The sequence below is a fragment of the Antechinus flavipes genome, chromosome 6, assembly GCF_016432865.1.
Source record: "Antechinus flavipes isolate AdamAnt ecotype Samford, QLD, Australia chromosome 6, AdamAnt_v2, whole genome shotgun sequence".
Taxonomy (NCBI): Eukaryota; Metazoa; Chordata; class Mammalia; order Dasyuromorphia; family Dasyuridae; genus Antechinus; species Antechinus flavipes.
In genome coordinates this window covers 262,835,507-262,861,569 of record NC_067403.1, presented here as the reverse complement: position 1 = coordinate 262,861,569, position 26,063 = coordinate 262,835,507, and the positions used below count along the sequence as shown (strand labels likewise).

The 26,063-nt window shown below is 55.3% G+C and overlaps 1 protein-coding gene and 1 long non-coding RNA gene across 2 annotated transcripts in view; both read right to left on the bottom strand.

Moving 5' to 3' along the window:
• The window catches only part of MOB2 (MOB kinase activator 2), a 47,583-nt gene extending 22,753 nt beyond the window's left edge, over positions 1-24,830 (bottom strand). The window contains exon 1 of the mRNA XM_051967406.1: positions 24,518-24,830. Within this exon, the coding sequence (XP_051823366.1) occupies positions 24,518-24,534 (17 nt within the window). The 5' untranslated portion in view covers positions 24,535-24,830. The remainder of the gene's footprint in view (positions 1-24,517) is intronic.
• Positions 1,431-6,607, bottom strand: LOC127541996 (uncharacterized). The gene is made up of 2 exons (XR_007948519.1): positions 3,950-6,607; positions 1,431-2,329 (listed from the first exon to the last, which is right to left on the bottom strand). It is a non-coding gene; the product is annotated as an uncharacterized LOC127541996 (long non-coding RNA).
• Positions 24,831-26,063: the final 1,233 nt, after the last annotated feature.

Genomic DNA, 26,063 nt, shown 5'->3' with positions numbered 1-26,063 from the left:
AGCCCCGGAGGTGATTCTGCCTGCTCATCCCCGATGGCCCCGTGCCCATGAGGTCTCAGCTGGGGGTCTCTGGACCCTGAATTAGGCCCCTGCAAAGCCCCAGCCCGTCCCCTCCCATAGGGAAAGTGCCCCCGGTGAGGCGGAAGGCAGCCGCCGGTCTGGGCCCCCCCCCTCCCCCTCTGTTTGGGCCGCTCTCCAGCAGCTGCGCCAATTCCCACAAAAACCAGGGTTCCGTCCCTGCAGGGCACAGAGCGGGAGGAGTTCCCCGCCAAGCCCCGCCCCCGCCCCGCCCGGCGGGCACGTACCAGCATCGCCCAACTGGCGGAGGAGCGGCCAGGGGGCGGGCCGGCCACCCCCCTCCCCCGCCCCCGGCTGGTATAAAAGGCTCTGCTGCAAAATTTAGCCCCTGTCCCGGGCGGGGGAGGCCTGAGAGGAAAGCGGGAGCTCGGAGCCGGGCCAGCCGGCGCGCGCAGGCCTCCAAAAAGAACAGAGCAACCGAGTGGGGCCCTAGAAACCAGGAAGCCCTAGGAGGGCCGGGGGCTGTGGGGAAAGGGCTTCCAATCACCCCAAAAAGCCCCTGGAAAGGTGTTTTCCCGGGAAAACTAGGACCAGCAGCCAGGAGCTAAGGAGCTTTTCCTCAGCTCCTCCCGCTGGCCTGAGCTGCCCCGATTAGACCGTGGGGAGCCCCCGCCCTCTACACGCCCAAGATTCTGGAGGGTGCGATAAGCCCGGAGGGTGGGGCGGGGGTGGGGCACTTAGGTCCATAGAGAAGCCCCCAGAGCAGCGGGGAGGGGCTGTCAGAGGCTCACCTCAGGATGCTCAGCAAGCAGCCCAGGCCAAGGGAGCCAGGAGGGCGCCTCCTCCCTTTCCAGTCTTCTCTCCCCCAAGGCCTTCCATTTCTCTGCTCCGGCTTCTCCCCCCGACTGCTCAGCGCCTTCCTTCCCTAAGCTAATTCCCCATTTCTCCCGCAATCCCTGAAGCCCGGGCCCATGTGCCACTTTTTGTATTCCCTCAACCCAGCACAGCGCCAGGCAGGTGGCGCTTAATCCGTGTTAGCAGTAATTGCAATCACCTTTGTTAAAACAGGCAGCCCCCCCCCCCCAAGGAGTCCATCACATTCATAAGGAAAAAGAAAAGTATCACATTAATATGGAAGAAGAAAAAGTCAGGAATATCAAGGGGGAAAAAAAAGAATATCAAGGGATTTCATGGAGGAAATCGTGCGGGAAGGCAGGTCCACAATTTCAGATTTCAAACTATTTTACAAAGTGGCCACATCAATACAAGTGGGCCGACTGAGAGTGGGGACCATAGGACCTCCCAAGCGCCTGGGACAGAAGCTCACCAGGACACAAAAACTGTGGAAAACAGATGTCCCATACCAAAGGGAAGTCCAAACAGGTACATGACTTAAGATGACACCAAAAGGATTAGGGAAGCATGAGATCATTCATTTGTCAGACAGAAGGAGAACAAGATAAAAGACAACATTATAAAATGCAAAATGGATCATTTTGAGCACATTACATTAAAAAGCTTTTGAACAAACAAAACCAATGCAACCAAAGTTAAGAAAAGAGAAAACCACAAATTTGTACAGCAAGTTTCTCAGCTTCAGGCCTCATTTCTCAAATATATAAAGGAGGAGTCGGATTTTTAAGGATATAAGTCAGTCCCCAAATTAACTGCATGGGCAGTTTTTAAAGAAATTAGAATAACTACAGTCAGATGACAAAATGCTCTAAGTCACTACTGATTAGAGGAAATGCAAGTTAAAGCAGTTCGGAGACACTGCCTAGTACTATCAGACTGACCAATATCCAAGATGACAAAAAAAGGCAAATGATAAATGTTGAAGGGGAAGTAGGAAAACTGAGACACTAAGGCACCATTGGTGGAGCTGTAAACTGATCCAGACATTCTAGAGGGCAGTTTGGAAGTATGCCCAAAAGACCATAAAGCTGTGTATGTTTTTTGATCTAGCAATACCATTACTTGGTCTGTATCCCAAAGAGATTTTTTTTAATGAGAAAAGGAGCAATTTGTACTAAAATACAACAACTTTTTTTTGGTGGGAACTTGTAACATTCTCTCTAAAATGTAATGTTCTCTGTTGAGATTTTCTTGGGATCTCCGGCGGCAGCCTTCGTTTCAGTTCAGTATTCGCACAAGTGCAGCCAGGTGTTAAAGTCCAAATCCTTTATTATCTCTTTCCAAGTCTTGTCTCCTTTCCTGGGGCCCGATTAACTTTCTTAGAGGCGTATCTCTCTCCTCGGTTCCGAGAGCTTGAGCTCCTGCCTCCGTCTCTGCCGTCTGAATCTCTCAGAATCTGCAAAAGTTTCTGCTTCAGCCTGCAGCCACCACAAAGGTGGACGATGGAATGAATCTATCTCAGCCTCAGAGAGCTTCTAGTGCCCTTGTCTACTCTGGCCCTGAGAGTTTCTCCCTTATATGCTCCACACTGAGTATACAGCGTGCATTATATCACTAGGAAACCATTATTTGTTGTAGGATTAAATCAATGCTAAACTGGATTTAACCACTGTCTCCTTGTTTCAAGTTCTGGCCCATAACATCTCCTTGTAGGATTAAATCAATCATAGTGAACCACCCTAAGTTAGATAACTATTGTCTCTCTCAATTCCACTGACTTAGCACCTTGTAAGAATCCTCTGTTTCAGAGTTCTGGCCAATAACAGTAAGCGAGAATTGAAAACCTGAGGGAGTGCCCATCCACTGGAGAATGGCTGAACAAGTTGTGGTAGATGATGGACTATTGTTCTAGTACAAGAAATAGCAAGCAGGATGCTTTCAGAAAAACCTGGACAGACTTACCCAAAATGATACAAAGTAAAAACAGGACCAGGAGAAATAATAATATTCTTCAGTGACCAACTGTCATTGACTTAGCTACTCTCAACAATACAATGATCCAAGGCAATGCCAAAGAACTCGTGATGAAAAATGCTATCCATTTCCAGAGAAAGAACTGATGTCTGAATAGAATCTGAAAGGTGCTGTTTTTCATTTTCTTTCCTTCTTTAATTTCTTTTTCTTCTTTTTGGTTCAAGTTTTCTTTCACAAAATGACTAACAGGGAAATATGTTTTACATGACTGTACATGTATAACCTATATCAGATTGCTTACCATCTCAGGAAGGGGGGAGGAGAAAGAGGGAGAGAAGAATTAGGAACTCAAAACTTTTTTTTTAAAAGAATGTTAAAAAAAAATTGTTTCTACAAATAATTGGGAAAAAACAAAAATTATTTTAAAAAGATGCAGCCCAGGTCCTGTCCTTCCCCTAACCCCTGCTGGGGCCTCTCTCCCTAAGGTTTCCTGGCTCTCCATGTACAATGAGACTCCACATTTTTAATACGTGTTGATTCTCTCCTCCCCAACAGCAGGCACTCAATGAATATTTGCTAATTGACTCCCGTTCATAATAAAAAGGACTCCTGCCTCCTTTAGAGGTCACACAAGACAGCCTAGGATCCCTCATGCATCAGAGCCATTCTGCATTCAGCTAGGTCTAAGCTTTCCCATCCTGCCCTATTGTTTGCTTTCCTTTTTCCCTCACCTCTTTGTAAAGTTCCATATATAATAGCTCTCTTGCTATTCTTTTTTTTTGGGGGGGGAGGGGGTGTTTTGTTGGCTGCTGCTAATTTCCATACAGTATCACAAACCTCTGTCCATGGTTTTTTAGGCACTCTGTCCCTCCAGCTCTGATCTCTCTGATCTATTTCCCTCCACTTCATATTCACAAGGCCTAATATTGAAGTCATACATATAGGATCTGCTAGTTTTCCTTGAATTGTACAAGAAGCAGCTCGTGATCTGAGCCCAGGCAGCTGCTGACAGGCCACTGAGTGTCTGATTTCCACGTAGACTGTGTGCTGGCGCCCATGTGGAGAGTCGTCTTTTGAGCATCTACTACACCCAGCCACTTACCTTGGTTTTGACTATCAGTCTCTGCCCTTCTTCCCTTTTGTCCTCTAAAGCCAAACTTTTCTCTTCTTCTAATGATCTTTTGATGTCCTACATTAGTATTCCAAGCCCCAGGGATGAATTGGCTGTTTTTCTAGAAGACTCTTCAAAGAGTTGCTTGACTTTGGTCCTTTGACCTCATTGCGTGGAGCACAGACTTGTAGCACTGTGATGCTGAATGGTTGTCTTGGATTTGAACAGACACCACCCAGTCAGTAGTGCCTGGAGTTCAAATCCTGCCACAAACTCTTACTTGCCCCATGGCCCTGTGCCAATTACCTCCCAATCATCTTTCCTTTTCTTTGACTAAAAATCAGAAGAATAGCTCCTTACAGGCCTTTTCTCTTAGAAGAGAAAATACATGAAAATGACTGGCAAATCTGACAGTGCTGAAAAAGTGAAAATGATTCTTGTTACTATGCTGAATTTTCAAAGTTCTTGTGGTCTGAGTGGAGAGTACTCTCTCTGATGCAGTAAGTCTCCAGAGGGCAGGGTCATGTCTGATAGAGGTTAAACAAGTGCAATCTTTTTAAACACATTTCCATATTTGTCACCCGATCTAGTCTTTCTGCAACTTTTACCAGCTCCTTTAATCCTCCAGAGCATGAACCCCAGGGCTCTGCAGACAGTAGCCACTTAATAAATACTGAACATGAATATTTCCTAAAAGAGAATCTGCAAATGGTATGGAAATCCTGGTGCTGAATCCAGGAATAAGACAACATAATAAGAAAGCTTTTCGAAAAATAGAACTGCTGGTCTTTCCAGTCAAACTTAGTTTACCAACACAGCTTCTTTCCAGCCTCAACGGAGTCAAGAAAATTACAAGAGCTCAGGATGCATTATTCGTGCATTTGGTTGGTTTGGTTGTTTGGACTGGGCGGTTTAGTTTGGTTTTAAAGGAAAACAACAAAAAGGAAACTCTGAATTGAAGACAAGGAATACCAGAACCCCACTTGAGAAGGTTCTTCAAGAAAATACCCAGCACTGGATTAGAAAGCATCCATCACTCTAAAAAGCACAGTCAGGTCAGAAATGAAATGAAGATCTGGCAAACAGAGTCCAACATAGCACATTCCACACTGATTGAAAATTCTTCTCCCACTTTTTAATTAAAAGTTCCAGAAGTGGGAGTAACAAATTTATTTTCACTGAACTCATTCTCTTTCCCACTAAACCTCCTTCCTCCTACCTTCCCTAATACTAGAGAGGATAACATCCTCATCCCAATCCCTGTGCTCCCAATCTGAGAGTCTTCCTCAAGAATCATCCTCAATTCCTTACTCTCACCCCATACACATTATGGTGCCAAGGCCTGACAATCTCACTTCTGCAGTATCTCTCATCAGTTTCAATTCTGCAGTATCTTTTGTCACTTTCACCTCTGTAGCATCTTTTGTCACTTTCACCTCTGCAGTATCTTTTGTCACTTACCTCTTCACTTTCAAACCTCTGCAGCATCTCTCTTCCATCTCACCTATGTAGTATCTCGTCACTTTCACCTCTGCAGCATCTCTTGTCACTTTCACCTCTGTAGTATCTCTTGTCAGTTTCACCTCTGCAGTATCTCTTGTCACTTTCACCTCTATAGCAGCTCTCCTCCATTTCCCCTCTGTAACATTTCTTGTCAGTTTCACCTCTGAAATATCTGTCACTTTCACCTCTGGAGTAGCTTTTTATCACTTATCTCTTCTCACTTTCACCTCTCCAGTATCTCTGTCACTTTCACCTCTGAAGTATCTTTTATCACTTATCTCTTCTCACTTTCACCTCTGCAGCACCTCTCCTCCATTTCACCTTTGTAATATCTCGTCACTTTCATTTCTGCAGTATCTCTTGTCACTTTCACCTCTGCAGCATCTCTGGTCAGTTTCAACTCTGCAGCATCTTTCCAATATGCCCTATTACTCCTACCCTGGTGCAGACTTTTATGTTCTCATACCTAAGCTATTGTAATATCCTGCTGGAATGGGGAGATCTTCCTACCCCCAGTCTCTCCCATTCAGATGTCAAAATCATTTTCCAAAAGTGCATGTCTGATCACGTCAGATCACTAATTAGGTCTTTCCCCACTCTGGTCTATCACTCAGTTGTCAGAGGATCTTCTAATATACAGGTCTGGCTATGTTACCCAAGCCCTCAACTCAATAAATTCCAGGGCCTGTCTATTACCTCCAGGGTGAAACAAGAAATCTTCTTTTGGGCTCTGCAGGCCCTTCACAAACTGACCCCTTCCTACTTTTTCAATTCTCTCAGACCCCTCACCTATAGGGAGCACTGTAAAAGGGGATACACAGCACCAATAACTGCAAAGCATTTAACACGGGGCCAGGTACTGAGCAGGAGCCTAAGCAATGCTTCCTGACTTTAAGATGGCAGTCACTGTCCCAATTCACATGTCCATTTACAGGAGGTAAGGGATAACACACACAAAGAAAAAATTCAAAAGACCCAAATTTCAGAGGGAAGAGAGCAGGCCAGAGTCACCACACTCTCCTGACACCAGTCATCCTGTATCAGAGACTCCAAGAAGGGCCAATGGAGGCCCAGCCTCTGTCTTCCAGGCCAGAACAACTAGCCCGATTCTCTCCATAGAACTCAACCTAAGAATGTTTATCACAAAGGACGGAAGAGGAAGAGAAACCGTGTCCTTGAGCAATTTGGAACTATGCTCAAGAAGTTATCAAACTGTGCATCCCCTTTGATCCAGCAGTGTTTCTACTGAGCTTATACCCCAAAGAGATACTAAAGAAGGGAAAGGGAACTGTATGTGCCAGAATGTTTGTGGCAGCCCTGTTTGTAGTGGCTAGAAGTTGGAAAATGATTGGGATGCCCATCCATTGGAGAATGGTTGAGTAAATTGTGGTATATGAACGTTATGGAATATTATTGTTTTGTAAGGAATGACCAGCAGGATGAATCCAGAGAGGACTGGCGAGACTTACGTGAACTGATGCTGAGTGAAATGAGCAGAACCAAGAGATCATTATATACCTCAACAATGATACTGTATGAGGATGTATTCTGATGAAGTGGATCTCTTCGATAAAGAGAGCTAATTCAGTTTCAATTGATCAAGCATGGGCAGAAGCAGCTACACCCAAAGAAAGAACACTGGGAAATGAATATAAACTGCTTGCATCTTTGTTTTTCTTCCCGGGTTATTTTTACCTTCTGAATCCAATTCTCCCTGTGCAACAAGAGAACTGTTCGGTTCTGCACACATAGATTGTATCTAGGATATACTGCAACCTATTTAACATGTAAAGGACTGCTTGCCATCTGGGGGAGAGGGTGGAGGGAGGGAGGGGAAAAATCGGAACAGAAGTGAGTGCAAGGGATAATCCTGTAAAAAAATTACCCTGGCGTGGGTTCTGTCAATAAAAAGTTATTAAAAAAAAAAAAAAAAAGAAAAAGAAAGAAAAAAGAAACCGTGTCCTCTATTAAGTTCACTCATAGACAAGGTCAGACAAGGTGGGTGAGTTTCACTGGCTGAAGGCCTTTGGGAAAGACAGAGACACCAACTGGAGCGCTTCCGAAAGAGCAGCTTGCAAGAAAGGCAGCTAAAGTCTTTGGAGGGAAATTAAGCCTCCAGTGAAAAGGAAGAATGCATTTTTTTCTGCTTGCACAGACTCAAAGAGGGAGGAAAGGAGCCAGAAGAAATCTGCCCATCCACATCCACCAAGCTCACCAGAGCTACGAGGAAGAAAGAACAGGAAAGGGAGGCCCACACACAAAGGAGTCCCCGGTGAACTCTGTGGCCTCCCCGATCCGGGCAGATGTGCACAAAGCCCAAGGCTGGCCCGTCTTCCTGGGGAGGTTCCCCGGGGCTTAGCAGAAGCAGAGCTGGGCTGCGAGCTGGCCATGGTCAAGGACAGCATCGTCTCAGTGACCGTAGGCCTCAGGTCCCGGCACGGAACAGCTACTTGGCAAACGCGCACTGGAAGAAATGAGGGTCATTCCCGACAGGGCACGGTTCATTCCCACCCAAGAGAGGCAAGCCAGCCAGTGTGTCCTACTCAGTGCCAGAAGTTCAGGAAGCGGAGGGAGAGTCATGGGGGAAGAGTGGCGCTGGAAGGGCTGAGAAGGCGCAGTGTGGGCAGCAGGTGGCGAGCCTGGCACGCTGGACACGGAGCATCCGCTGGGCTCAGCAGGACGGAGACAGCTGCCTTAGCCCCCTTCCAGAAGGCAGAAGCAAAGGGGGAACGGCCCTCCTGGATGAGGTTCTCAACCCCAGGGGGAAGTTCTCAGGAAAAGAGGGAAGTGTGGAGGGAAGCGACCTCTGTCTGGAGAGCCTGGGCCGAGGTTGGCACGCCCCTCAGGTCTGGGGAAAGCAGATTTCAAAGAAAAGAACCCACAGCTTAAAACTCTAAAGGAGGAAATCCTACCAGGAGGGAAGTTGTGAACATAGAGAACCCCTGGAGGAGGAGGAAAATGGGGGCTGGGAGGCTGCACCCACAACTCCCCAGCAGGCCGAGTCTCCAAGAAGGGGCCCGGGCAGGTGGCAGAGATGGGGGTGCAGCCCCGGGCCACCCAAGGGGCAGATCCCAGCAGCAGAGCAGGGGAGAGCAGCTGGCGCCACTTGGCTCTTTTGGACCCCATCGCCTCCTCCAAGGAGAATGGTCCCGGGACTGGAAAGAGCAGAAAAAGCAGGGAACAGTGAGAAGCCCCTCGAGGGGGAGAGGGAGGGGGAGGGCTCCAAGCATGCGAGGGCCCCAGGGTCCCAGCATTGACACCGAAGCACGGGGAAAGGGGAGGGGGAAGAAGAGGTTGTTCAGTGGTTTCAATGGCTACAACTCTTTGTGGTCCCATGGGTTCTCTCAGCAGATGCCGGGGGGGTTCGGCCTTTTCCTTGTGCAGCTCATTCTTCAGGAGAAGTGACTTGCCCAGGACTACGCAGCTAGCACGTATCTGAGGCCACACTTGAACTCGGGTCTCATCAGGGGCAGGATAACAGGAGCCTTGGGCCGAGGACAAAGGGCAGTGGAAGGGCTGAGTCACGTCCTCCCTCTCACCCTCCCCAGTAAAACGGACAGCAATTCTCAGTCTCATCATCTCCTGGGGGGCTGTTGGGGGCCCCCTAACCCAGGGCCCTCCAGGGCTGCGCCTCCTCTCCCCGGCTGACCCTCCAAGCCGCTCCTTGCCAGAGCCGAGCTGAGGCACCGAGGGCTGCAGGCAGCCTCTCCAGGAGACGGCCGGCTCTCCAAACAGCGGGTGACGTCGAGCACCCAGAATGCTTCAGGCGTTGCCGGCCGTCCAGTGGGCGGGCCTGGAACCCGTCAGTCCTGCGGCCACGCAGGTGTCCAGCACAGCCCGAGAGGGAGGGCCTGGCACCCGCGCGGCCTCCGCCTTCCCGAGGGCACGCGCCAACCAGTTTGGAGAGTTTGGAGAGGAGGGCCAGACCGAGTCCTGGGAAGGACGGGCCCTCTGCCAGCGCAGGTCAGCCCCTCCTCCGCAGTATGCTCTCAGAGGTGTCTGAGAAGGGCCCGCCACGGAGGCCACGCTCCATCCACTGGGCCGCCCAGCTCCGGTTCTGAAGGTCTTGGTGTATAGACATGGTCATGTCTGTCATGTGATTCAGGCCAGTTCCAATAGCCTGGGGGGCGGGGGAGGGCTGTCTGAGAGCGCTGTGGGGGCTGAGTGCCAATCCCACCGCAGGATTTTCCCTCTGTTGTTGTTCGCTGTTTTTTCTTTCTCCTTTTCTTTCCTTTTTGATCCGATGTCTCTCGTGCAGCGCCATAATTGCCTGCGTCTGACCAATATTAGATCATTTGCCTCTAGAGGAGGGGGAGGGGGGAACGGAGGGAGAAAAACCTGGAACCCGAGGTTCGGCGATTGTGAGTGCGGAAAACTCTTTGTGTGGATTTGGAAAACGAAGAGCTTTTATATTTTAAAAAATCAGAATAAATAAATCCTGAAGAAACCAAATGGTCAAAAAAAAAAAAAAAAAGATCACTCAAAGACCATGCAGGGAAAAGGAGGGATGGAAGAAAAGCTGCTCCAGCAGAGACAGAGATAGAGAGACAGAGACAGAGGCAGAGACAGAGACAGCAGCAGAGACAGAGACAAAAGCAGAGACAGAGACAGAGATGGAGATAGAGAGACAGAGACAGAAGCAGAGACAGAGGCAGAGACAAGAGACAGAGGCAGAGACAGAGATGGAGATAGAGAGACAGAGACAGAGGCAGAGACAGAAGCAGAGACAGAAAGATCTCTCTAGACCTAACAACTAGACTAATTTTTCAAAGGACTGTTCTACACAGTACCTAGAAATCTAGGTGTCATGTATGCATTCTGTGTATTTCCGGCCCTGGAGGCATTGTGGTTTACTTATATTCAGCCGTGTCCAGCTCTCCGTGACCTCATTGGGGGTTTTTTGGGGCAAAGACACTAGAGTGGTTGGCCATTTCCTTCTCCAGCCCATTTTACAGATGAGGAAACTGAGGCAGGGGGTGACAGGAGCTAGGCAGTCTTCCTGACGCCAGGCCGGGCACTCGAGGTGCTGTGGTGCCCCCAGCTACCCATCTGCCCTTCTGTTACCCGTTTCTAGATCCTGAGGCACTAGAAGCCTCAACCTCCAGGAAGCCCGCCGCAGCTCCTCTGACTCTCCCCACCTGGCTGGCTATATCTGATGGGGCAGCTCCACTCCCCTCCCCCAATCAGACGGCGCTCTGGAGGGCAGGGACCGCCTCTTGCCTCTTTTTGCATCTCCAGAGCTTAGGACGTTGCCTAGCATGCAGTAGGTGCTTAATGAGTGTCTGACTCCGAGGAACGGGAGCTGCTCCGTTAGAGCCCCCTCCACCCCGGTCTGCCCGTGACGCTTTGGGGGGGACATCTTCCAGCACAAAGGACAGCAGCGCCAGGTGTGGACGTGGGCCGGGCCAGACGGGAACCATGGGGCTGGGGTCTCCACGGCCCGAAGACGGGCCCTCCCCCTCCCAGGGGCTGGGAGGACCGGGGCCTTTTTTGTCCCAAGTGCTGGCGGTACTTCCTGGCGCACAGGAGGCACCTCACAAACACTTGTTTCCTCCCCACCCCATCTAGCACCTCTGGAGGAACAAAGGCCCGGGAGGGACCTGACGTACTTCCTTCTGGGCCAGAAGCCAGGAAATATCCCAGCCCTGCGGCCCAAGGATCGACGCCCTGAACCCAGGGGGTGGGGGGGAGGTGGGGGGAGTGAGGGGCGCTGGTAGTCGGGCACCTACAAACAGGGAACTGAATGCTGGGAAACGCCGGACCCCCGCCCACTTGGCAGACATCCCTCCCCCCAAACAGCGGCAGTGGCGGCAGGTCCGTAAGGTGGGGGGCAGCTCGCAAGGGAAGGCTCGCTTTCCTCGGCACCCGTGATCCAGCAGAACACCCCCGCTGGGCCCGGGGCCCAAAGACCCAGGAAAAAGGCAAAAGCGTGCATCCAGATGCGCACCGAGCGCGGCTTCTGGGGGAGCTGAGGAGCGGGAGTCCAGGGGACGCCGGCGTGGCCGCGGGGGAATGTCACCGCGCTGGAAGCGGTTTCGGAAAAACCTGCACAGACTCACACGAACTGACGCAAAGCGGAGCGAGCCCAGGGACGCTGCCGGACGGAGAAGCGGGACCCACGACCCCAAAGGCCCCACGCAGGGAGAGAAAGAACAGACGGTTCTGGATGGCACGGGTCTGGACGTGGTGGGGACGCAGCCGCTTCCACTCTTCCTTTTGTTCAATCTTCTTGCACAAAGTGGCTGCTGTGGAAGCGTTCTATGGCCTGGACCTGAGGGCTTCCGGCCTCGGGGAGAGGCGGGAGGGCTAGAACTCGGAACTCAAAACTTGAAGAAGGGTCCGCTTCCTTTCATCGCACTGGGATCTTCTCTTTTCACCTTTGGGTCCGAAGATATCCATCCCTTCTAACAATCAGGGGTGCGTCACCGCGGCCCATTCCCCCCCAGGGACCCCCCAAAGCTCCAGGGGCAGCTGCTCCCAGGCTGAAGAAGGCCACCATCTTCACAAGGCCCTCCCCCACGGACCCGAGGTTTGTTAAAGACGGAGCTCGGCCTTCCTCTGAGGGGCAACTCCTCCGCCCGCCTCTGCCCACTGAGCTGCCCGTCCTGTCTCTGCCCCCCTCCCCCCTTGCAGTGGGCAATGTCTGGATTCGGGCATATCTAAAGTGACCCCAAAGGGCCCGGGGAGGAGGAAACAGCTGCCCACGCCCTGCGGGCACAGGGGGCAGGGAGGCACATAGCCTAAAGAACCCCCCTCCCCCCAAAGGAGCCAGAGCAGCAGGAAGCTCGCCAAAGGGACCTGTAACTCACCGACCCTACAGTCCCCAGAGAGGGAGGGGCAGGAGCCCACCCCTGGGCCAGGACAGGCTGCCCCCTTCCCCAGATCCACACACTCACTCACACACACGCAGTCTAACAGTCAGCAGACTTGCAGTCAGGAAGGCCTGAGTTCGGGCCCTTAGGGCTCTGCAGCCATGGAAATGACACTTAACAGGAACCTGCCTCGGTTTCCCTCTCTGAAAACAGGTGCCATCGCAGCAAGCTCACGGGGCAGTTGGGAGAGAGCCCCGATAAGGTGCTCAATAAATGCCAGCCTTTGCCCAGAATGTGGGCAAAGTACATGCACCCTTCGGCCCAGAGCAGCTGCCCTTTGTGACATTGGGGGCACAAAACTGTCTGCACGTTCCCTCCCTCCCTCTCTCCTTCCTCCTTCCTTCCTTCCCTCCTTTTCCCCCTTCCTAACCCTTTCTTTCTTCCCTCCTTTTCTTCCTTCTTTCCTTTCTTCTTTGCTTACTCTTTTTTTTCCATTCCTCCCTCTTTTCTTTTCCCTTTCTTCTCTCCTGATCTTTTCTTCTTTCCATCTCTTTCCTCCCTCCCTCCCTCTTTTCTTTCTCCTTTCCTTCCTCCCTTTCCCCCTTCCTAACCTTTACTTCTTTACTTTTTCCTTCTCTGTCCCTCCTCTCTCCCTCTTTCCTTCCTCCTTCCCAAAGCTTTCTTCCTTTCCTCTTTCCTTTCCCTTTCTTCTTTCCTTCTCTTTCCTTTCTCTCCCTCTCTCTTACTTTGTTTCCTTCTTCCCTCTCTCCCTCCCTCTTTCCTTTCTCCTTCCTTCCTCTCTTTCCCCCTTCCTAACCTTTTCTTCTTTCCTTCTCTCTTTTCTCCCTCCTTCCCTCCTTCTTTCCTTGCAAGACTCTTGTGGTGGCTACGGAAAAAGGGAGCGTGAGAGCGTCGCCCGGCTCGGGCGCAGGGCAGCGTCCTGGTGTCCTCAGAGAAGGAGCCGTCTGGGAGAAGCCCCAGCCCAGAGGAGCGGGCACAGGAAGGGCCGAGGAAGCTCCAGGTCTGGCCCAGCCGCCCCACCGGCCCTGGCCCAGATGCTTGGACGGGGGGATGCGCTGACCCTCTGCCCCGTGCCGAGGGAGGCCGGCCTCCTCCGGGAAGTCCACGCTCTGTCTCTCCGTCGGACTGCACGCCCCCGGCGGCCCCGGCACGTGACTGACCGGCTGACGGCCGAGGTCTCTAAGAGCTCCCCCCTCCGAGGCCCCTCCATGAGGCGCACGACCACCTCAGAGAGGACGGGGGAAGCCGAGGAAGGCCTGGCATCCAGACCACGTGAGCTCCACACGTCCGCCTGCTGTGGACGCACACAAAGGAAAGAGGGGCGTCCCCCCGGCCCCCCAGGAGCGGCCCATCGGCCGGCAGCCCCTCCTCCGGCCCAGAGGGGATGTCCCAGAGCTTCCTCCCCCCGGGACGCGGCCCGAAGCCCCCAGCACACCCATTCCCAGGCCTGCCCCCACGAGTGAGCCTTCGAGGCGCCCTCAGGACGCTGCCCAGGACCCGGCGCCCTGCTGGGGCCGAGAGAGAGGGCCTTCCCCGGGGGGCGCCGGACTTGCTCTTTTTGAACCCCAGATGGTCACTCACGGTCTGTATCCGGCACAGGGGCCACAAATCCAGTCAGACTGGCTGGGTCAGAGAGGCGCCAGCTGGGAGCTCCAGCCCAGAGAAGGAGCAGGCAGGAGACCCCAAGAGGCGGGCGGGAGGAACTGCGCCCAAGGAGAGCACAGGCGGCCCCTGGCACACTCTGGTGAGCGGGAGGACGCCCTCCCTTCCCCTGCCAAGGCCTGGGAGGCTGGCACCCAGGACGCGCAGCAGGAAGGCTCTGCTTCCAGAATGGCGATGCGCAGAGTCCTGGCATTGGAGACCGGAGGGCAGGGCCTGGCGCGGAGTAGGTGCTTTCTGCCCAGCACGGGCACAGCAGAGCGCAGGGCCGGGGTGGGGGGGGTGGGGGGACCCGAGGCCGGCAGAGGGCTCCAAGGTCACAATCGCTCCCTGGGAACAGGGGCAGTATCTCGGAGCCAGACCGCAAGAACCAATGCAGGAAGCCCTCCGTTTCCTGCCTCCCGGCCACCAGCTGCCGGCTCAGGCGCCCGAAGAGTGCCCGTTCCCTCCTGCAGCGCTCTGGGGCCCCTCCCCATTAAAAATAAAACTCTATCCTCGGGGCACAAAGTCAGGCCGGGCAGGGCTGAAGGCCGGGCCTCCGTCCCTCCATAGCCAGGGTCAAAGGGCTCCCTCCCCCGAGCGGGCACAGAGTGGGCGGCGGCTGAGAAGCATCCTCCCAGGAAAGGGCTTCTGGGGCTCTGAGCAGTGCCCGCAGGGCGCTGGGGCCCGATAGGGCCCGGAAGGTGCCCGGAGCACCAGCCTGCCGGCGGGCCCAGTGGGGACGGGGGTGAGAAGGGGCGCCAGGGCACAGTCACTATTACCCTGATCGCCAGGTGCCGGCCCCCACACTAACAAGGACTTTATGCTTATCTCATTTAACTCTGGCAGGGAGGTGCTGTTGTTAACCCCATTCTACAGGTGAGGAAACTGAGGCAGCGTGGGGGGGGGGGGGGGGGACTGCAGGGGATGCTCAGAACGTAAAATGCGCAGGTCTGGGCGGGTGAGTCATAGCCAGGGGTGGAGGAGGAAGTCTGGGCCACTGGGAGGACCGTGGGCGGGGCCCTGGACAATAGTGACTGGGAAGTCTGGAATGGGAGCCTAGATGTGGGACAGATAAGGATTCTGGGAGTGCCGCGAGCTTGGGGCCAGGACTCCTGCACAGGGAGGAGGGTCCCTAGGGACATCACCCCCAGGAGGACGGAGGGCTCAGTGGGCATCTCCGGGAGGTGGGGAGACCGGGAAGATTTCTGAGGGAAAGCGAGGGATCGGCAGGCTGAGGGCAAAGGGCGGGCAAACAGAGAGCCCCAAAGTGGGGAGAGAGTGGAAAGGGCCCCACCCTGAAGCCCAGGCTTCCCGGCCTCCAGGCCTTCACAGCCCCCTGCCCAAGTCCACAGGCACCATCCCAGCATCCCCCCAACTGAGGCAGCCGGCCCAGCAGCTGGACAAGCCATCGCAGCCCCCAAAGGGTCTCATCAAACCGGGGCTTCCCCCCACCCCTCGCCTCAACTTCCTCTTTCGGGAGGGGGTCGCTCCGGGCTCCAGGCGGAGAGGGGCGAGGCCGGACTCCTGCCGGACCCAAGGGGAGGCTGCAGCTGAACCTCCCGGCTTCTCTGGGGTCTCTCGGGGTTAAAAGCTGGGCTCCGTGTGAGTGGGGGGCTGGGGGGCACTTAGGGAGGAAGGCTGGAGGGACAAGGGGCCCAAATTCAGGGAGACCCTTGGACACTGCCATTGTCCCTCGGCCTGCCTCTTGTTTCCCCATCTGTGTGAGGGAGGTCACCTGCCTCCCAGGGTTGCGGTGACCCTGGGATATCACCTGGCACACAGGACCCTGGCAGGCCCTTCCCCCACACCCGCTCCTCCTTGTTCCTCCAAAGTTTCCCAAGGTACATCTGGAGAGAGGGGGGCGGAGATTCCCAGGGCCGGCCCTCCTCCTGGCCCCCCTCGGGTCTCTGCCCAGGCCCCCCTCTCTCACAGACGGGGAGCTCCCTGGCCCAGCCCCATGGCCCCCTCCTCCTCCCAAGGACCTAGTCCCGTCCCTGGCCTGCCGTTACTCTATGACACGCAGCGATCTTCCATCCAATGGCTGAAATGCCAGCTCTGTCCCGTGGCCCAATGCGCCCGTGGAGGCCGCGAGGGACCCTGGGAGCGGCCAGAGAAGCCGGCGAACCTTCAGCGTTACGGGCCTGGCAATGGCGGCGATGCCCGGCTGGTGGAGTCCCAGCTGCGCCCCCTGCTGCGCGCTCTCAGACCCCCGGGCGTCAGTGGCTCTGCTGATGATCTGTTCCCTTTCTGTTCCTCTTTTAAGCCAATTTTGGGTGGCCTGGGTGAGTTGGGGGCTGGGGGCTAGAGTCCGGGAAAGCACAGCGTCTTCCCACCGACGTACGGCTCCGGTTTCGTGGATGAGGGATGGCACCCGTTGGCTCCGGCGCCCGAGCCGGTTCTCAGGGACATGCGGAGATCAGCCTTTCCAGAGCGGGACCTTGGGCTGGGGGCCCGTGAACGAGACAGTGGCTCGAGAGTTGATCCAGCCCCCAGAAGCGGCCGGCACCAGTCATGCAGGGGGTCGGCGGTCTGGCACGGTCGGTCAGGGCCCCCCAGCCTCCTGCTCGGGTCCTTCTGTCGCCCGTCTGCTCTGCGAGGCTCCTGAAAGGGAAGCCCCGGGGCCCTTCCGGCAGCCACAAGCTGATGCTTGGGCCCCCGGCCGCTCGCTCGCCTCCGCTCCGGAAGCAGCCACCCAACCGAGGGCTCGCGCTCCCACCCGCTGCCCCGGCGCCGGCCCTTGGTGAGCGGCTGCGTGCAGAAGACCCTCCACCTTCTCTCTCCGCGGCTACTGAGGACCCCGGGCGAAGGGAAGGCACCTCCACAGCAAGCGCAGCCAGCAAGCGTTGGGCCCGTCTGCTCTGAAGTGGGTCTCACGCCAGGCAGAGGCGGACAGCACAAGCGTCGGGAGACTCCTCTGCCGCTGACCACTAGCCACGTACCCTAGGATCAGTTTCACATCGTCCCTCTGGGTCTCAATTTCCCCAGCTGTAAAGTGAGAGCCCACACCAAAAGGACAACAAAAATCTGCCCCACTCTAAGCTACATGCATCCAGCAGGGACTAAATAAATGTTTATTGAAGTGTCCTGAATTACAGGACAAGGGCAAGCCCCGAGTTCCACACTGACACTTGCCTCCACCTCTGGTAAAGTTCCTAGGGCACGTGGCCGCTCAGAGGAAAAGATCAAGTCTTCCTGCAGCCTCCTCCCCAAAAAGGTCCCTTTGCCCCCAAGTGATCCTGCTGAGATCTGTGCGGTCTGGAGTTCGAACCAGCCTTTTATTAACAGTGATCACTGTTTTTTACTATTTACTCGGGTCTCGGCAACATTAAATAGAAAGAATGGGAAACAACAGAAAAAGTCCTGCTCTGGAGTCCAAGGTCACAGGTTCGAATCTCACCTCTGATGCAAACAAACTGTGGGCAGGGCCCTTCCTAAGTCTGTTTCCTCCCTCATAAAAGGAGGGGATGGGACACGACCCAGCCATTGCCCCCCTCCCTCCCGATCCAAAAAGGAAGCCAAATCAGCCCAGCTGCCAGACACAGGGGCTCAATGGCTGTGCATGGACGGGTGTGGTCAACCAGAGCTACTCTCCCAGAGCCCAGACCCGTCCCTCACTCCAGGGCCTCAAGAAAACATCTGCTTCCAGAGGGCGGGGGCCGCTTGGGTTATGTGCCCCAGACCTTCTCTCACCCCTTTTCTCACACTCTGATATCCTCAGCCACCCTCTCCAGCCAGGAAGGAAGAGGAGGCGTCAGCCCCCCTCCCCCCGGCTCCATGACTCATCAGCCTTTGTGCGAGGGCACTGGCCGGACCTCGGAGGAGGGAGCGCACCCCCACTCGCTGAGCTCGGGACACACAGGGTCCCCCGGCCTCCTCAGTCCCTTGGGGGTCTGAGGGAACATGCTGGACAGACATGGAGGCAGGAAGACCTGGCTTCAAACCCTGTCTCTATGAGATGTCACTAGCTCTAGGACTCCACGTGAACACTCCCAGATCCTCAGCCTGCTTCGGTTTGTTCATATGTAAAATGAGAATAACGACAGCACCTGCCTCCCAGACTCACTGGGAGAAGTCAATAAAAGGATATTTATCTACAAAGCTCTTTGAGAGCCTCGATGCCTCCAAGTATTATTGCTTTTTTTGTTGTTCTTTTTGCTGCACTTTGATGTTAATGTTGTTCCTTTTGACTTTGTTATTGTTTTCTTGCTATTGTTACTGTTCCCATTCTTCTGTTATTAATTTTGTTCTTGCTGCTGCTTTAATGTTAATGCTGCTGTTCCTCATTTTATTGTTGTTTTCCTACTATTGTAACAGCTCCCATTGTTTCACTGTTACTCTTTCTGTTGTTCTTGTGGCTGTGCTTTGATATTAACTTTATTTCTCATTTTGTTGTTTTCTTAGTATTGCAACAGCTCCCATCGTTTCATTGTTATTCTTTCTGTTGTTCTTGTGGTTGTGCTTTGATATTAATGTTATTCCTCATTTTGTTGTTACAGCTCCCATTGTTTCATTGTTATTACTCTTTCTTTTCTTGTTGCTGCACTTTGATGTTAATGCTGTCACTTTTTTGTTATTACTGCTTTCTTACTATTGTTATTACTCCCATTCTTCCATTGTTATTACTCTTGTTCTTGCTGCTGCTGTGGTAATTCTGTTGTTCCTTTTGTTTTGTTGTTGTTTTCCTACTATTGTTACAGTTCCCATTGTTTCATTGTTATTACTCTTTCTGTTCTTGTTGCTGCACTTTGATGTTAATGTTGTCACTTTTTTGTTATTACTGCTTTCTTACTATTGTAACAGCTCCCATTGTTTCATTGTTATCACTCTTTCTGTTGTTCTTGTGGTTATGCTTTGGTATTAATGTTGTTCCTCATTTTGTTGTTTTCTTACTGTTACTGCCCCCTTTCTTCCACTGTTATTATTCTTGTTCTTGCTGCTGCTGTGATAATTCTGTTGTTCCTCTTGTTTTGTTGTTGCTTTCCTATTACTGTAATAGCTCCTGTGGTTTCACCTTTATTACTTTTGTTTTCTTCTTGTGGCTGCTGCTTTGACGTGAATGTTGCTGTCACAACCCACAGGGCCTCTGCTGACTGGCTAGAGAGACCCCAGCTGTGACCCCCTGAACAAGGGGCGAGGTGAGCGGGCGGCAGAGCCAGACTTCCCAAAGGGAGTGTGAGGAGACAGAGACGGGCTCGTAGCTGTGGGACCGGAGCTCACTCTGTGCCCAAAGGAAGGTGATGGCCGATGGGACTCTCAGTAAGCGTCTCAACCCTTAGAGAAGCAAATTCAGTGCTCCTGACTGCCCAGGGTGACAGAGCTCCCCTGTTTTCGAGTCAGATTTGCTCTCTCGCCCTGCCACCTGTGGCTGGACATCCTTGCCAGCACCCACACCTCCATCCCCGAGACATTCTCTCCTCCTGCGGCACTCGGGTCCGGAGCCACCTTCTGCGCAAAGCCCAGGTCACGATCCTCCCTTTGTGTTCACCGCCAGGAGGTTAGGGGAGGGTTCATGTCTGTCCCAGCTCCTTCGTACTGCATCAGCCCCAACAGCTGACCCTGAACCCCAGACTCGTGGCTTCTCCCACTGACTCCCGGCCTGGGAAAGTGCAACGGCTCTGGGAATGGGAATATCCTCCCAGCAGCCACAGCCTCGACCAGCAGGTCAGATGTTGAATGCATCAATATTCTTTTCTTCTTAAGGTGTCACCTCAAAAGACCCTCCCGCTCCCTGCTTCCTACTTGGTCACAAACTCCCAGAGAATTGAGGAAGGTGCATGATCAGGGCCACACTGGAGGATCCAGCAGGTGCAGAAGCCCCATCTGTAAAATGAGGAGTCCCTTCTGGCTCTCAGTCAGCCAATGAATGAACGTTCACTATGCACCTACTGTGTGCTGGGCACAGGACACAAATACAAAAACTGAGCTGTCCCAGCTCTCAAGAAGCTTCCATTCCAGCACAGGGAGAGACAACAAAAACATAAAGAAGCACAGACAGGCAGTCCCCAAGGAGCAGGTGGTGGGCCGTGCTGGAGAGGAAAGCAGCACGTCCAGTAAGGCTGCGAAGGCGGGATGGGCCCAGACCATGGAGGGGCCAGAGAAAGCCCCCAAAATGGACAGACCGTCCTGGAGAGACCCGGGAGGCGACGGCTGCGGGACAGTCTGGGCTGGAAGCGACGAGGACCTGCGTTCCCAAGGCGGCTGAGGCGGCGGCTGCGGGGCACCTGGGCTGGAGGTGACGGGGGCCTGCGTCCCAAGGCGGCTGAGGCGGCGGCTGCGGGGCACCCTGGGCTGGAGGTGACGGGGGCCTGCGTCCCAAGGAGGCGGCTGAGGAGGCGGCTGCGGGGCACTCTGGACCAGAATAAGCCACAAGGGCCTGTGTCTGGGTCCTCTGGTGGCGGCGTGAGCCAGAGCGGCCCTGGCAGAGAAGCTGCAAGGGTACAGGAGATGGTATCTGCTGACTGAGAGGCTCAGGAGGACGGGGAGAAGGGCTTGGGCGGGCACACAGAATTAAAAGCTTCCCTACACGCGGCATCCACCTCCGCCAGCCCTGCTCCCAGCCTCCTGGTCCAGGGCTGCCAGGGCTTAGCTCAGAGTTCCTCAGCATTGGTGCTGACACAATCTTCAGCCTCCAAATCTTCAGGGCTCACAGGAGCAAACTTCTGCAGGTTCCTTATCTCTCTAAAGGCAGCTCTGAGGAGACTGAGCACACATGGTCAGAGGTCAGCCTCCCCAGTGGTTGGGGCCCAGACAATGCCCGGCATACAGCAGGTGCTTAATAAAGGTTAAGTGATTAAAGGAACAAAAGGATGAAAGAACCCAGAAAGCAGCAAGAGAACGAGTCCGACTGGAGGCCGTGGATACTGAGGGCACTGGCCCGGCCACCGAACGGTGGGCACCCCCTTGCTGGGCCCTTTCCCAAACGCCTAACCCTTCCTCGCGGCTCTCGCCTTGTTTTGGGAGGTGGAGCTGGCAGGTGAGGAAAGCAGCTGTCTATTCAGCTCAGTCAAACCGAGCTCGGGATCTGACACAGGAAAATGCCAGTGGAATTGGGGCGTTGCCCCAACACCCTCGAGCCACGGTCGTGTCTTGACATATCTGCTGGCACACAGCTCGCCTTCCCTGAAACCCGCTGCGATTGGACAAAATGCAACCGTCCCAGAGGACTTGATGAGCGGTCTCACCAGCTGCCTGTGGGAACACGAGGGGCCTGAGGTCCCCCAAGTTCAGCCGTGTCCCCAGAAAACGCCCACCCTGGCCGCCCATGCGCCCAGAACAGCCTTTCCTAAGCCTCATCCTCGCTGCCAGCGTGTCCGAATGCCTCGTGGGAAAGGTCCGGGCCCCCCCAGGGGGAGACAGGCCCTCCCCAACACCCGTGTAGTCTTATAGTCTACACCCGTGACCAGCACTCCTGCCTGGCTCCCTCACACCTACTCCCATGGGGACGGGACACCACAGCAAGAGGAGAAAGGAACTCGCCGGTGGGAGCCATGACGAGTCAGGTCGAGTCCCTCTCGGAGTAGTGCCCTCAGCCAGAGTGTGAAGGGATGCTCCCCTACCCCCACCCACCTCCGGGGGCTGTCATTCACTCTGTGACTGCCTGGGCTTGAAAAGCAGCAAGGGCCTGCTGCCCACCAAGGCCACATCCTCCTCCGGCCCCCACCAAAGCACCACATACTGCTCGTCAAACAAAGCTCTCCCTAAGCAGGGCTCCTGCCAAAGGGCAGTCAGAGGCCCCCTAGAGAGTCAAGGAGCGCTGAGCGAGCAAGCTGCATTACTACCGTCTGCCTCAGTTTCCTCATCTATAAAGTGGGTTTGACGTAACCACCTCCCTGCCAGGGCTGTCGTGAGGACCACATAAGGCCACATTTGTAACATTCAGTGCCTAGTAAACAGTAGGCATTCTATAAATGCTAGTTTCTTTTCTTCCAAGGCTGCTATCGAGTAAGAGAAATTCACGTCCAGTCCTCTGGTAGCACGGGAGAGGCCACTGCCTATCTATCCCTGGGGAGCCCCAGAAGCTCAGAGCTGAAGGGGACCTCAAAGGCTGTTCAGGATAACCCCCGTGGCTTCTCTGGGCCCAGATGAAAACAACAGGAAGGTGAGGACAGTCAATCTCCTTTCCCAAACAGCTTCAAACTTCCCGAAAGTCCTGCGGCTCTGGCGCTCTGCTGCCCTGTCATCTCACAGTGACAAAAGCAGCTTCCCTGGCCCATGATTAAAACAGTGCAGCACAGCTAAGGCCCAAGGCCCCCCTTTCTCTTCCAGCCACCTCCCACCCACAGAGGACGCCCCCCAGTCCCAGAAAACACTGGGGGATGTTTCCAACGAAATGCTCAAAGGGAAAGGTACGTGTGAACAGAGACCCGGCCAAGCGCCAGTGGCGTCACCCACCCACCAGACCTCACAGGCCTGGACTTCCTGAAGGCTGCCTCGCCTTCCTCAGCACAGAGCGAGGCCGGCGAGAGAGCAGACCTGAGAAGGGGAGGGAGGCCGGAAGGAGACGGGTGTCGCTGATAGGACAGTGAGCCGTTCTCTCGAGTGGACACACTCAGCGAAGCTGCATTTTCGAAAGGCCTGGGTGAGGACCTGCAGGCTTGGCTCTGTACCCTCAGCATCAAGAGTAATGCCTTCAATACAACAGCACTGATTAAGCATCTACTGTATGTAATGTGTGAAAAAGTCAGGAGGCTAATACTGCGGGATTGCAGAGTCGGGGTGGTGGTGTGATGAATAAGGCAGAAAAGTAGGAAGGTACCAGGTTGAACAGGCTCTGAATGGCAGAGATGGCAGGAGATCACTGAGTGGGGGACGACTTGGTCACTTTAGGAAAACTACTTTGGTGGCTGAGTAGAAGATGGACTGGAGAGAGGAGAGACTAAGGCAGGCAGACCCCACAGCAGCTGTTACAGTGATCTAGATGCAGAGCCTACACCAGGTGGAGTGATCCTGTCAGAAGAGACAGGAGGGAAGGGGAGAGCGGAGAGATGCTTCCAAAAGCGAAACTAACAGGAAAAACTATAGAGGTGAAATGGACAAGACAGGCGGGGACATATACAAGAGACTGTTGTGGAAGTGAAATGGACAGAGAGGAAGCAGAGGGGAAACTGACAGGCCTTGACAACTGCTTGGATGGGAGAAGAGAGAGGAGGAATCAGGAAAATGGCTAGGTTCTTGGGGTACTGGGAGGATAATGTTGCCCTCTACGGTAACAGGAAAGGGGGAAGGGGGGGGGGGAGTTTTTATGAACATGTCAGGTTTAAGGTATCTCCTGGACATCCAGCAGATGAAAGATGGAGGTCAGCTGGGAGGCCGGGGCAGGACGGGCAGATCTGAGGCGCAGCTGCTCCAACACTCCCAAGCCCATTTCAGGGAAGAGTCATAAATAGCAGGCATCCCTCTCCCATGGTAGGCCAAGCCCAAGTTAATGAATAACAAACCACAAACGTTAGTTTCTGTCCCTGTTTCTCCCCTTTCTTGACACCCTCTCTGGAGGCAGTTAGGGGGCCTGGGACACTATCAAGGCTACTTTCCAACACTCCCAAGAGACACAGCCCAGAGGACACAGGCCCTGAATGTCCTCTCTCAGCCACTGCCCACATCTGAATTTGTAGAAGGAAGCTTCCTGGTCCCTGGAAGCACTGAGGACCCCACTTGGACACTCCTGTCCTCAAGGCCCCACAAGAGGCAGACATATCAAGCGGTCCCTTGTGGATGCCAACAGCTGCCCTCCTCCGCCTGCCAGGAGCGCTGCCCTTTCCTGGCCCCGCCATGAGACGGGACAACAAAGCAAATGGATCCAAAGGAAACGGGGCGGCATCTCTTGGCCCAGCCCGGGACCACCAGGATCCGTTCTAGCCCCAACTGCTCCCCAGATGCCTACCCTGGGATCTCTCCTGCTGGAGGGGCGATCCAGGCAACCCCAAAGCCGAACATGTCACCCCAAGGCCCGAAGAAGCCTGCCCCGGGCCGGCGGGCAGGTCAGCATCGGCCAGTCAGTCAATAATCAGGCGTGAGGTGCCCACAAGGGGCCTGGCACCGCGCTCAACATGGGGGCTATAAGGAGGTGAACTCTCCTCTAGGGACTCCGGGCTCGGGGAAGGGCAGCGCCGGGAAAAGCCGGCCAGAGACAAGACGTGCCGGAGGGCAAGGAGGGGAGAGGAGGGGAAGGAGGGAGGAGAGAAAGGATTAGGAGGAGCGAGGAAGGAGCCGGCACGGGGCCAGCCCAGGCAAAGGTTCCGAGTCGGAGATGCTGGGACTGGAGGGGCCCCAGGGACCTTTCGGGGCACGTGCTGAGGCCGCTCACCGGCGCACCCCGCGCTACTTGACTTCCCACTCACCCCCTAGTCTGAGCACAGGCCGCTTGGGGCGCGCGGGGGAGGGAGACGGACGCCCCGAGAACTGCTCCCCGTTCCTCCCAAGTCTGGCTCTCCATCTCCGATAGGCGGAGCTCTCCTGTTCCCTCCTTCCAGCCCAGACCTCTCTCAATTGCTCCACGGCCTTGAACGCCGGGAGCAGAGGCAGTGAAGCACCCCCTTCAAAGCTCGCGGACCCCCACCAGCCTCCGCGTCGCGCCCGCACTTACCCCATGAGCCAGTCCATGGCGGCCGGGCCTCGCTCTCCTCCGCCGCCTCGGCCTGCCTCAGTCTCCCTCCGGCGGCGGTGGCGGCGGCGGCGGCGGCGGCAGCAGCTGCGGCGGCGACCGGAAGTAAACACGCTCACACTCCCGGGCTCGCGCGCGCGCCCCCCCGCCGCCGCCCCGGCTCCGCCGGATGTGACGTCACACCTACAGCTCCGCCCTTCCCCAAGCGCCTCTGGGAAATGAAGTCCGCGCGCGAGGCCGTAGCGATGCAGCGCCACAGCTCCCCCTGCCGGCTGCACTGGGAGCGGCGCAGAGGAACTTTAGAGGGAAAGGCAGAGAATGAGCTGAACGGAGGAAAGAGGGAGGGCGGCGCCTCCTGCTTCGGGGGTCCCAGGAGAAGGGAGACCGCTCGGGTCACAAATGGGGAAACTGAGGCCCAGGAGCCGAGTCGTTTCCATGTGGTCCACCCCCGGCAGCGGCCACTTTGTTGGAGCCCGAGCAGGGAGCTGGGACAGGGCTGAGATTCAACCCCCACCCCAACCTGGCCTCCTCCCGGCCTCCCCGAGACCGGCCTTCTCTAGCTGAGGAGCCTCCCTCCCGACAGGTGGATGCCCCCATCTGCCCCTCCAAGCCCGTGGATCCCTGCCCACCCCCCAAGCCCGTGGATCCCTGCCCACCCCCCAAGCTGATGGATCCCCCATTCCCCCTCAGCCCGTAGATCCCCCATCCCCCCCAAGCCTCCCCCTCCTTAGCCCTTTCCCTGGGTCCTCCTGCCGCCCCTGCTCTCTCTGTCCAGTGGCCCGGCCCCTCCCCATCCCAGAACCTCCCCGGGACCCGAGCCCTTCAGAATTTCTCCCGGTCACTGCTCAGCACTCGGACGAGCTGGCTCTGGTGGTCGGGGGGCTTCTTGCCCCCAGAGCCAGGGGCCAGGCCAGCCTTTTGTCTCGTCCGGAGAGGCGGGGCGCCTCGTGCAGCTCTCAGCGCTGGCCTTGGAGTCAAGCCTCTGGCCGGATCGTTGATAACTAAGTAGTCGGGGCCAGGCCTGGGGTGGGCTGGGAGGCCAGCAGCAGCCACAGGCGGGATTTGGGGTACGGAGGGTTCTCCCCAGTTGGGAAGCTGCCCCTGGACTCTAAGCCCACTCCCATCCATAAGTGGCCCCCAAAGCAAAGTCAAAGTGGGAGCTGGAGGGGCCAGGAAGCGTACGCCCAGTCTACAGGTGGGAAAACTGAGTCTCAGAACCACTACCTCAGCAGGAAACCAGGTAAGCGGCCAGCAGCAAAGGCCAGAGCACAGCCTAACTGCCACCTGCCCCGGGTTCGAGGAGTCCCTTTCATCCTTGGCTGCTGCCCCTCACACACAAATACCACAGCGTTTGGTCAACAAGTCTCGGGCGTCCTCTGGGCCAGGTCAGGATGCCAGGGGTGCCAGGGGTGCTGGGGGTGCCAGGGGTGCCAGGGGTGCCGGGGGTGCCAGGAGTGCTGGGGGTGCCAGGGGTGCCAGGGGTGCCGGGGGTGCCAGGAGTGCTGGGGGTGCCAGGGGTGCCAGGAGT